Raw genomic sequence first — 12,398 nt, forward strand, 5'->3', positions numbered from 1 at the left:
AAAGCTGTTTATAGTCATCTTGAAAGAAAGAAACTGGAGCAGTATTTAACCTCAGCATTTGGTCTAATAATATAGCAACATAGAACTTGGAGTAAACTAGTTCTTTGTCCAAGTAAATAAGTCCGTATTAAATAAGCATTTAAATAATGAATAAAACACATTTTGTAGGTGTCCCGAATTCAACCTATTGAGAACAGTCAAGAAGAAAATTCACAGGGAAGGTCCTTTAAAGACTGTCTTGCAAGGCTCTTCAGCTGGATACTGGGAATAAGCCACTGCGAACATCTTCAATTAAGGCAATAAACGTATGTGCGCTAGAGCGCACTGGTGTTGGAGTTGGGTTGCAAAGCTGAGGCAAATACAGAAAATGTCCTTCTGTGCAGGTTTCTATCCCATCCAAATCTATAAGTACTTGATTGGTGTTGTTATTGTTATTATTTTACCTTTCAAATGTTTTTATTTTTTTATTGATTTTTCACTTAATGGGAATTTGGCAATCCTCAATCAAATAGCCCTTAATAATAATGGCTTTTTTGTTTTCCTAGCTGAAGTGCTCTTTTTGCATTTCCCACGTATTTTTTTTAAAGGGAAATGGTGAGTGGACTGTCTTGTCAGGTGACAGGTCATCACTGCATTGTCATAAGTTGAGGTAGTTTTGTTTTAAATAACATTTTTTAAAATAACAGTATGATTTCTACAAAGGGAAGAATAGAATAAATAGTAAAATAGAGACTTTTATGTAGAACTTAGAGCTTTACAAATTGACATACTATATAGACTTTAGAATTTACCAAATTTAAGAATCCAAAACTACTTTTCAGAAACAAGTGCTCGTTTTTCCATGGGACCTCTGCACTCAAGGACTGGATTCAGTATTTTGCACACTGATTTGCTGTGGACTTGAATGAACACTTTCTAATGGACGTAACACATTTTAATCTTCAACTCTTTGGGCTCGAACTCTGCCATCTCTACTATAAGCCTCTGTATGTGTAGTTGCAAAAAGCAGTAATTGCACTGATAAATTATCTGACCCCTTTCTTTGTGTGACTCTGAATTAAACTTTTATGCATGAGTTTTTAGTTTGCCTACTACCTGTTTGCAGTATTATCTATTAATAGGATTTGTATTGGCAGATTAAGAATTCAGCCAGATTAAAAGGAGAAACCCCTTGTTACCTGGTTTGCCTCATAAGAAGTCCATTTCTCAAGACGGGTGACCTGAAAATAATAAATGCAACTCTGGCTTTTTATATTACTGAGAAAAATGCTGACAGGAAGTGAGGACTGCCATAACTTCCTGCATAGGAATGATGCCATTTGTATATTTCGAATTATGCATTTACATACTTTGCTAATCTAATTTTTATAACATAGAATCAGAGTGTTTTAGGGATGGTAAGGACCTTAAATAATTACCCTTGTTCTTTCTTTAGATTCCTTCAGGGAAAATCACCCTTATGCTAAAAGAGAATTAATCTTAGTTTTTAAATCTTCCTGAGATAAGTAATCCATCTCCTTCATTCTATGGTGTGGGTTCATTTGCTCTTAGACAGTGAAATTAATGAACAGATGGCCCCCATGCTCTCTGTATACTCCTTTCATGTACTTAAAACCTATTATTAAATTTCCCCTTAACTTTCTCTTCCCTATGTACAGTCACTTTAATGTTTTATTTTCATCTGTTTAATCTCTCTGCTAACGCCAACCTTAAATGATAAGCCCCTAGCAGAATCCTTCTAATTTCAATCAAACAAACAAACAAACAAAAAAATCATCTCAGAAGTTAAAACTTAAGTGTGATGTGAAACTACAATTTTGCTAATTGGAAAAATGGGGGAGACTTGGGATCTAAAAATGGAGCCAGTCTGGAAACTGTAGTTTAACTTGGTAATGACTTAGTGTAATGAAAGGGGTGATATTGTTTGGACTCGACCGGCAATGAAAGGAAAATCTAGTGGCCGTTGAAACATGACTTTAAACGCCCAGACTGGCCCCAGTGTTTCCTAGTTCTCCATAGCACACTTTGAGTTCCACACCGGATGCCTTATTTCTAAATTGTCCTTATGCCCCTATTTGGGAAAGTCCCAATTTCAGTCTGTTGTCCCGAGTGTATCATTAGCAACCCTTTTTCCAGGGTTTAGATGATAACTTGCAGCTCGCCCTCCAGTCACTGCACTTTCTTAGTCACTCTCTTCAGCTTGCACTTGTCCCTTGGCTTTTCCTCTGCTTCTGTCCTGCTTTGCATCGATTATTAGTGATTTGTTTCTGATACTTTCCCTGTTCTAGTAAGGTCTTTTAATATTTCAATTCTACCTTCCAACATTGTCTCTTTCACTTAGGCTCATCTTCAGCAAATTTAATGAGCCATGTGGACACTTGATTATTTAGGTCAAGGGAACACTGACACTTAGGTCAGTGGCCTTCAGAACACCACCTATTTTCTCTCTTTTGTCTCCTTTCCTGTATGTCTGTTGTCACTTTCTCGCTCCTTCCCTACCCCTGCCGTCACTGACTGGTTAATCATCAGTTGATTGATATCTTAACATCTTTCCAGCAATCACTATGTGTTAGGTCCTGTCCAGAGGTATGACATTCCTGCCAGGTTTGTACTGAAACACTGTGTATCAGATTGTATTCTCTTAGTCCACAGGTTTCAAGTCCCCGTGGGGCCACTGGAAATAAAATTATGATGTATTGTTTCCACAGTTCTGATGGCTTTTATGCCATCAAAGTGCATTATAAAACTCTGACAGTCTTTTTTGTCCTAAAATCATGCTTGTGCTTTTGTAAGAGAAAATCAGGAAAACTCGGAGATGAGTTGCCAAGTTCCCTAACATTTTCATCGTGCATTTTTAAAGTGAGAAATTACACTTTCTAAGGTGTTCTTAGTAGTTAGTGGAAAAGGTGGCGTGTTCTGCTCACTACTGATTCCTTCTGATACTGTTTTTCTCTAGGTTTAAGTGGGTCAGACCTGGAAAATAATGCCATAAGCACTAGTCAATGATATTCTCCTACTTCTGGTTTAATATGCCTAAATTCAGTGAAAATGAGTTTTAATTTCTTCACACACATTCTGTAAATGTTTTAACTAGTTAAGACACTTTAACTTGAAAAGACCTACATATATATGGAAGAAAGCTCATGGCATTCGCTCATTACATGAAATTCTGTTCATGATGTCTTTGACTTATGAAGAGTCAATACAGAAACTACTATGAAAAACACTTAGGGCAGGTAATGTGATGGTAAAATCCTTTTGTAATGCTGCAGTTATCGGTTGGGGCTGTCAAGTATGTTACATCTTGACATAACCCTATACGTAGCATGATTAATTATGTCATATCAATTTTCCACAGCAATATTTCAGCAGCCATGATTTGGTCTGCTGCATGTCTAAATCCATTTAAATATTAGCCCTTCCAGAGGGTTTTTTGTACATAGCTCTGTTGCTTTAAAGGAGGAGGTGGAGGAGGAGGAGGAGAAAGTCCTATAAGGAATCCTCTGATTGAAGTAAACAACAGAGATTGCAGTCTGTAGTCTGGATTCATGAATTCAAACCTGAAGTGTTTGTGGAGTGACGTCACCATGATGACATCCTGACTTTGCTCCCCTCCACAAGAACAACTAAGAACTGTTTAAGAACAAGACGCCACTGAGAGAATCCCGGAACACAGGAGTGAGGCTGAAGCACCACCCCACCCCCCACCCCACCCCCACCCTGTGCCATTAGACACTGAGACAGACTGCATTACAAGTGTAAGAGAAGCAGCTACATGTTGGCCCATTGCCCCTTTTGAACAGCTGCACAGCACCACCTGGAGAGGTCCCCGCTGAGCCTTCAGTTCCCCAGCGAACAAAGAGAACCCAAAAGGGGGACCAGCTCCCCCTAGCATTGTGGGTTGTTTGTAGGGGTCTCTATTCTGATCTCACACCATGGAAATTGCAGGGAAATCTGCAGGTTCAACAACTGGGAATCCGTGTGTGATGGAGAAGCAGGGAGGGGCTCACAACAACGAGCACACGGATCTTGCAGACCAAATTCATACCTGCGATGCGCTAGTAGTCATCCCAACCAGCAGTTTTACAAATCTACAGGACCAAACTGAGGGTGCCCTCTGACTAGGGAACTCAACAGGGTGAGGATCTGCCTAATCCAGATCCTCAAATGAAGAGTTTTGCCAGCCCTGGAGCCTGATTGCCCCACACCCAGGTGAGGAGCTAAGTCACAGCCTTACCTAGAGAGTGTCTTCCAGCCCCTTCAGTCTAGAAGGGCTGGCGACAACTCCTGTAAGCAGGGTGGCCCAGCGGTGCTTGAGCGGTGGGCAGGCAGAGCAGACAGAAAGCCGATACTGGGCATGGAGAGTTCCTGTGCTCTGCACAGGCAGGGGGATTAATTTATAGTTAAGACTGAGGGTAGCTCTGTCCCTCCCAACCAGAGAGCATGTTTGGGAAATTAAGAGTAGCCTGCAGTGCCCCGCCCCATCCTGCCCAGGCAAGGAAGCAGCAACATAACTTCACCTGCTGTGGAGAGTGTCTTTTGACCCCATCTAACCAGAAGGACTAGAGACAACTGGAAGCTATGCAGCTCAGTAGCCTTAGAGAGATAAAAGGCAGGCGGGCAGCGCTAATAGTCTGCAGAACAAAGCCATTGGCATGTTAGGTCAGGGAACTTGGGGTACAGGTCAGCTTAAGTTAAGACAACAAATAGAGCTTTACCAACTTTAGAGCTACTTCTGCTGTGTCCAGGCAGGGAACCTAATTCATACCCCACTCATCACTGAATACAGGCTTCAGCCTGTCCAACCTGGGAATAATAGCAGGCTCCACCTGCCCGAGGACTTTATTAGCAGACACAACCAGAAACCTAAACTGAGCTGACTGGTGAAGAACTATCTCTGCCAAAGCAAACTTGTAAAGTCTGGAAGACGAGTCCAATTATTCAAATGCACAGATACCAACATAAGGAATCAAGGATCACAAAAAATCAGATAAATATGGCACCACCAAAGGAAACTAATAAAGGTCCAATAAATATCTCTAAACAAATAAAGATCTAGTTGCTGTCAAAGAATTCAGAATAATCCTCTTAAGGATGTTTAGTGAACTACACATTATAATTAAATATAGTCATAGTTAGATTCTGCAATATGGTAATAGTGGTATATAATTCACTTAAAACTCTAGTTTAAAAGTTAAAAAAAGAACATAGTAAAAATAACCATAACTACAATAATCTGTTATTACACAACATAAAACATATAACTTGTAATAGTGGTAACCTAAAATGTGAAGGAGAGGAAAAATAAAAATGTAAAGCTTATAAATTCTATTCAAGTTAAGTTGTTACCAGTTTAAAATAAGTTTTAAGTTTAAACTATTTTTTGTGTGCCTCAAGGTAACCACAAGGGGAAATTCTGTAGAAATTACACAAAGGAACACAATAAAGGAGTTAAAGCATACTGGTATCAAAAGGCATCAAAACACAAAAATGACAGCAAGAAAAAAACAAGGAACAATGGATCTATTAAAACAACAACAACAACAACAAAATGACAATAGTAAGTTTTTACCTATCAACAATTACTTTAAAAATAAATGGATTAAGTTCTACAATTAAAAGACACAGAATAGCTGAGTGGATTTTTTTAAAAAATAGATCCAAATAGATGCTGTCTATAAGAGTTTCACTTTAACCTTAAAGACATTCATAGACTGAGAGTGAAAGGATGGGAAAAGACATTTCAAGTAAATGGTAAAAAGAGCAGAGGTAGCTCTGCTTATATCAGACAAAATAGAGTTTATGCTAAAAATGGTAAAAAGAGACAAAAAAGGTCATTATATAACAATAAAAGGGTCAATACATCAATAAGATACAACAATTATAAGTATTTATACTTGGAGCACCTAAATATATAAAGCAAAAACTAACAGAGCTAAAAATAGAAATAAAGAGCAATACAATAATATTTGGGGACTTTAATACTCCACTCTCAACAATGGATAGGTCTTCCAGACAGAGAATCAATAAAGAAATAGCAGACTGTAATACTATAGACCAAAAGGACCTCACAGATATATACAGAGCATTTTATCTTACAACAGCAAAATGCATATTCTTGTCAAGCACACATGGAACATTTTCTAGGGCAGACTATATGCTTGACCACAAAACAAGTCTTAGCAAATTCAAGAAGATTGAAATCATACCAAGTGTCTTCTTTGACCACCATGGCATGTAACCAGAAATCAATAACAAGAAGAAAACTGGAATTCACAAACACATGGAAATTAAATAACACTTCTCAGAACAACCAATGGATCAAAGAAGAAGTTAAAAAAGTAAAAAATTTCTTGAGACAAAAGAAAATGGAAATGCAACATACCAGAACTTGTGGGATGCAGCAAAAGCAGTTCTTAGAGGGAAATTCACAGCAATAAATGCCTACATTAAGAGACAAGAAAAATCCCAAATAAACAACCTAACTCTCACTTTAAAGGAGAAAAAGAAGAACGAACTGAGCCCAAAGTTACAGAAGATTGGAAATAATAAAGATTAGAGCAGAAATAAATGAAATAAAGAATGGAAAAAAATAGAAAATACTAGCCAGATTAAGAGTTGGTTCTTTGAAAAGATAAACAAAATTGACAACCCTTAGCTAAACTAACTGAGGAAAAAAGAGAAAGGACTCAAATCAACAAAATTATAAATGAAGACATTACAATAGATACCACAGAAACTTAAAGAATCATAAGAGCTACTGTGAATAACTCTATGAACTTACTAAGACTGAATCAGGGAAAAATAGAGAATCTGAACAGACCAGTTATTTGAAAGGAGATTGACTCAGTAATCAAAAATCTCCCAATGGTGAAAAGCCCAGGACCAGATGGTTTCACGGGTGAATTTTACCAAACATTTAAAGAATTAACACCAATCCTCAAATTCTTCCAGAACATCAAAGAGAAGGAAACAGTCTCAAACTCGTTTTATAAGGTGAACGTTACCCTGATACTAAAATTAAAAAAAAAAAAGATTTGCTAGAAAAGAAAAACAAAGGCCAATATTCCTGATGTCTGTATGTGCTAAAATTCTCAATAAAACACAGGCTTACCTCATTTTATTGTGCTTCTGTTTATTGCAGTTCACAGATACTGTGATTTTTACAAATTAAAGGTTTGTGGCAACCCTGCAACAAGCAAGTCTATCAGAGTTGTTTTTCCAACAGCATTTGCTGACTTCATGTCTCTGTCTCACATTTTGATAATTCTCACACTATTCCAAACTTTTTCATTATGATTATATTTGTTATGGTGATCTGTAGTCATGATTATGACTCACTGAAAGCTCAGATGATGGCTAGCATTTTTCGACAATAAAGTATTTCTTAATTAAGGTATGTGCATTGTTTTTTTTAGACATAATGCTATTGCACACTTAATAGACTACAGTATAGTATAAATATAACTTTTATATGTACTGGGAAACCAAAAGCATCATTTAACTTGCTTTATTGTGGTATTTGTTTTGTTGTGGTTGTCTGGAACCAAACCTTCAGTAGCTCTAAGGTATGCTTGTCCTAGTAAACCAAATTCAGCAGTGCATTAAAGGGATCATTCACCATGAACAAGTGGGATTTATCCCTGGGATGCAAGGATGGTTCAACATATGCGAATCAATCAGTATGATACATCACATTAATAGAATGAAAAAGAAGAATCATATGATTATTTTAATAGACACAGAAAAACATTTGACAAAATTCAACATTCATTCATAATAAAACTCTTAACACATTAGGCATAGAAGGAACATATCTCAACATAAAAAAGGCCATATATGCCAAGCCCACAGCTAACATCATACTCAATGGTGAAAGGTTGAACACTTTCTCTAAGATCAGGAGCAAGACGAGGATGCCCACTCTCACCAGTCCCATTCAACAGTCCTTGGGAGTCCTAGCTAGAGCAATTAGGCAAGAAAAAGAAATAAAAGATATCAGAATTAGAAAGGAAGAAGTAGTAAAACTGACTATATTTGCAGATGACATGATTTTATATAGAGAAAACCCTAAAGATGCAACCAAAAACTGTTAGATCAAAACAATGAGTTCAGTAAAGTTGCAGAATACAAAATTAACATACAAAAATCAGTAGCATTTCTATACACTAACAATGAATTTTCTAAAAAAGAAATGAAGAAATCAATCCTATTTATAATAGCATCAAAAACAATAAAATACTTAAAGAATAAATTTAACTAAGGAGGTGAAAGATCTCTACTCTGAAAACTATGAGACACTGATGAAAGAAATCAAAGAAGACACAAATAAATGGGTAAGAATCTCATGTTCATGGATTGGAAGAAATAATATTACTAAAATGTGAATACTACCTACCAGAAGCCATCTATAGATTCAATGCAACCCCTATCAAGATTCCAAAGGCATTTTTTACAGAACTAAAAAAAATAAATAAAAACACTCGTAAAATTTATATGGAATCACAAAGACCCTGAATAGCCAAAGAAATCCTGAGAAAGAAGAAGAAAACATGAGGCATCATACATCCTGATGCTATACTTTATATATATATAAAGCAATAGTTATCAAAACTGTATGGTACTGGCATAAAAACAGACAAATAGACGGAAAGAACAGAATCAAGAGCTGAGAAATAAACCCAAGCATATTCAGTCAACTAATATTTGACAAGGGAGCCAAGAATACTCAATGGAGAAAAGATAGTTTTTTGTTTTTGTTTTTTTTAATAAATGATGTTGCTGTAATTGGATATTTGCATGTAAAAGGATGAAACTGGACCTATATTTATACCACTTACAAAAATTAACTCAAAATGGATTAAATACTTAAATGTAAGGCCTGAAGCCATGAAAATCCTAGAAGAAAACATAGGAATAAAGTTCCTTGAGGGGTCTTGGTAATGATTTTTTTAATATGACACCTAAAGTATAAGCAACAAAATAAAAAATAAGTAAGTGGGACTACATCAAACTAAAAAGCTTCTGCACAGCAAAAGGAACCATCAACAAGGTGAAAGACAACCTATGGAATTGGAAAAAAATATTTTCAAACCATATATCTGATAAGAGGTTATATAAAGAACTCATACAACTTAATAGCAAAGCACAAATAACCTAATTTAAAAATGGGCAAAGGACATGAATAGACATTTCTCCAAAGAAGATATATAAAAGGCCAATAGGTATATGAAAAGATGCTCAACATCGCTAGTCATTAGGGAGATGCAAATTAAAACCACAATGAGATATCACCTCATGCCTGTTAGAATGGCCAACATAAAAAAGACAAGACATAACAGATGCTGGTGTGCATGTGGAGAAAAGGGACCCCTTGTGCACCACTGGTAGGATTGTAAATTGTTGCAGCCTTTATGGAAAACAGTATGGAGAATCCTCAAAAAATTTAAAATAGAACTATCACATGATCCACCAATTCACTTTTGAGAATATATCCAAAGGAAACAAAAACACTAACTCAAAAAGGTCTCTGTACCTCATGTTGATAGCAACATTATTTACAATAGCCAAGACATGGAAACAACCTAAGTGTCCACTGATGGATGGATGTATAAAGAAGCTGTGGTATACATATATATATATATATATATATATACATATATATATATACACACACACATAATGGAATATTATTCAGCCATAAAAATGAAGAAATCCTACCATTTGTGACAACATGGAAGGACCTTGAAGGCATTATGCTAAATGAAATAAGTCAGATAGGGAAAGAGAAATACCATATGATCTCAATTATATGTAGACTCTTTTTTTTTTTTTAAGATTTTATTTATTTATTTGACAGAGAGAGAGACAGCGAGAGAGGGAACACAAGCAGGGGGAGTGGGAGAGGGAGAAGCAGGCTCCCCGCGGAGCAGGGAGCCCGATGAGGGGCTCGATCCCAGGACCCTGGGACCATGACCTGAGCCGAAGGCAGACACTTAACGACTGAGCCACCCAGGAGCCCTCAATTATATGTAGATTCTAAAAACAAAAACAAAAACCCTAAACTCATGCACAGAAAAAAAAAAAAAAAAAAAAGATCAGATTTGGGTTATCCGACGTGAAGAGTGTGGTGAGTGGGGATTGGAAGAAGGTGGTAAAGAGATACAAACTTCCAGCTCTAAAGTAACTAAGTACTAGGACTGTAATGAACAACATGATGAAGATAGCTATAGGGAAGTTCTTTAGAGAGTAAACCTGAAGAGTTCTCAGCACAAGGGAAAATTTTTTTCCCCTTTTTTCTTTCTTTTAGTTGTATCTATATGAGAAGATAGATGTCAACTAAACCTATTGTGGTCATCATCTCATAACATGTAAATCAAACCACCGTGCTGTATGCCTTAAACTTATACAGTGATGTATGTCAATTATTTCTCAATAAAACTGGAAACAAATGAAGTGTTTTAGGAGATCTTTGTTAACCAGCAAATGCTTTTCAGTCTGAGCATTTCACCAAGTTGTTTTATACCATCTGTCTCACAGGGAACAATTCATCTGAACCTCTAACACGCAGCATTAAAATTCCATTAACAGTGAGCAGAATATTAACGTGTGTGGGATTGCCATTTTCATCTCTCCAAATTTCAGTGTTAATTGTGAATATTACACCTTAATCTATTTGGTGAATTAAGAATATTGAATAAAATATATAATTAGCAGTTAAATGTATATAATAATACATAGAACTTAAGTGTATTTTCTGCAACTTAAACACAGATGGGCTACAGATTTCTATTAAGCTAATGATCATTTGTAAAAGCACTAAATACCTCCCAAAGTCAATTTTCCCAGGACTCTGATGTTTTCATTCCTTTCTCTTTTTCAGAACCATATCACCGCCTTTGCAGAAGTCACATGATATTGAAGCAGATGGTTTGTCACTGCATTGGACATCGTCCCTTTTCACCACCCACTCATAACCCCCAAAGTTTGTTTGATTACAACAGAAGTTTATAAAGTTGTCTAATAATTTTTATAATTTTAAAATCAGTGTCAACTTATCTGTTTCCCCCACTAGACTGTGAGCTCCTCAAGGGCAGGACTGTGTCTTTCTTCTTTGTATCCCCAGCACCTACAACAAAACCTCGCACAAAGTAGGTGTTAAATAAAATGTAACGACCCAATGAAAAGATTAATTCATAAATAAAACATTCAAGTTAGTTTCTCACAGAATCACCGATACTATGTGAAAAGGAACCTTTACACAAGTCATCTTGTATAAGAAATCCCTCCATCTGGGACTAGTTAAGCTTTTTAGTTTTTCATAGATCTATTCAGCAGTATATCACATTTCATTTGAAGTGGACTTTGAAAGTCATGGGGGTTTTATGTTATTATTCAGCATGACATTATTTCCATTCTAACAGATTTCAGTGTGTGAAATTACTTTTAGAAAGTATGTTCTATACTAAAATAATGTTTGCACATAATATTATGCTATATTTCACTTAAAATACCATTCATACTCTACATTCTAAGACTGGTGCTTCTGCTTTTGAAGGGGGAAAATGCCAATTTTTACTGTAATAAGTAATGTATCATAATTAAAAATTATTTATTTGGACTTTTGTTCCTGACAATTGTGGTTTAATTGTTGACTTGTAGCTTTCGAATGCAGCTAGTGCTTAGGATATTTTAAGACAAAATCTAGCAATGGTGCCTATGTGTTGAACAATTTTCCACTGATAAAAGTCTCTCAAGAGGGGGGAAAGGCTCCATTCTTGGCTTTTTACTAGTCAAGATTCCACATAATTTAAACAGGAAAGAACTACACTCTGACACATAAGTTAAAAATCTATAAATGCCAGAAATGTGGTTAATGCATTTTACTTTGCATTTGTGTAGTTTTATAGTTTACAAGGTACATTTTCATTTATAATTTTACTTAATCCTTACAGTAACCCTGTGCAATCATTGAAAATGGCTTTAGTTTATAAATGAGAAAAATAAAGCCAAGGCAAGGTAAATAATGTGCCCAATTCCATACAACTAGTAGGAGGCAGTTAAAATTTAAATTCAGGTTTTTTGACCCTGAGCCAGTATTCTTTTCTAATACACCAGAGCTATCGTATAATTTTGGACACACTGAAACCTTTTGGAGGTCAGGAGAGTCCTGGACAACTACCTATGGTTTTAAAAAAAATGAAGAAATACCAAAATAGAATTATAAGAGCTATGTTGTATTTTAAATATTTATGTTTTAAGAAGGAACACTTTTCAAATATGCAACTATATGGTAACCTATTTTTAATTTTCTTCAAAAATAATGTCAAGAGTCTAGATGTGAGGTCTTTTGTAAAGTGGAAACCTAAATCAGGTATCTGTCCTGCAGCCCTCACCCC

The 12,398-nt window shown here is 36.0% G+C and overlaps 1 protein-coding gene across 4 annotated transcripts in view; it reads left to right on the forward strand.

The window, feature by feature from the left end:
• PLPPR5 (phospholipid phosphatase related 5) overlaps nt 1-11,620 on the forward strand; it is a 118,975-nt gene extending 107,355 nt beyond the window's left edge. For 2 of the 4 annotated variants that reach the window (XM_032422896.1, XM_032422887.1), the window contains exon 6: nt 169-5,391. In XM_032422896.1, the coding sequence (XP_032278787.1) occupies nt 169-303 (135 nt within the window). In that variant the 3' untranslated portion in view covers nt 304-5,391. Of the gene's footprint in view, nt 1-168; nt 5,392-10,882 lie in introns of those variants that run through there. The other 2 variants (XM_032422923.1, XM_032422933.1) reach the window with 1 other exon arrangement.
• The last annotated feature ends 778 nt before the right edge of the window (nt 11,621-12,398 follow it).

The sequence above is a fragment of the Phoca vitulina genome, unplaced genomic scaffold (assembly GCF_004348235.1).
Source record: "Phoca vitulina isolate PV1807 unplaced genomic scaffold, GSC_HSeal_1.0 scaffold2, whole genome shotgun sequence".
Classification (NCBI taxonomy): domain Eukaryota; kingdom Metazoa; phylum Chordata; class Mammalia; order Carnivora; family Phocidae; genus Phoca; species Phoca vitulina.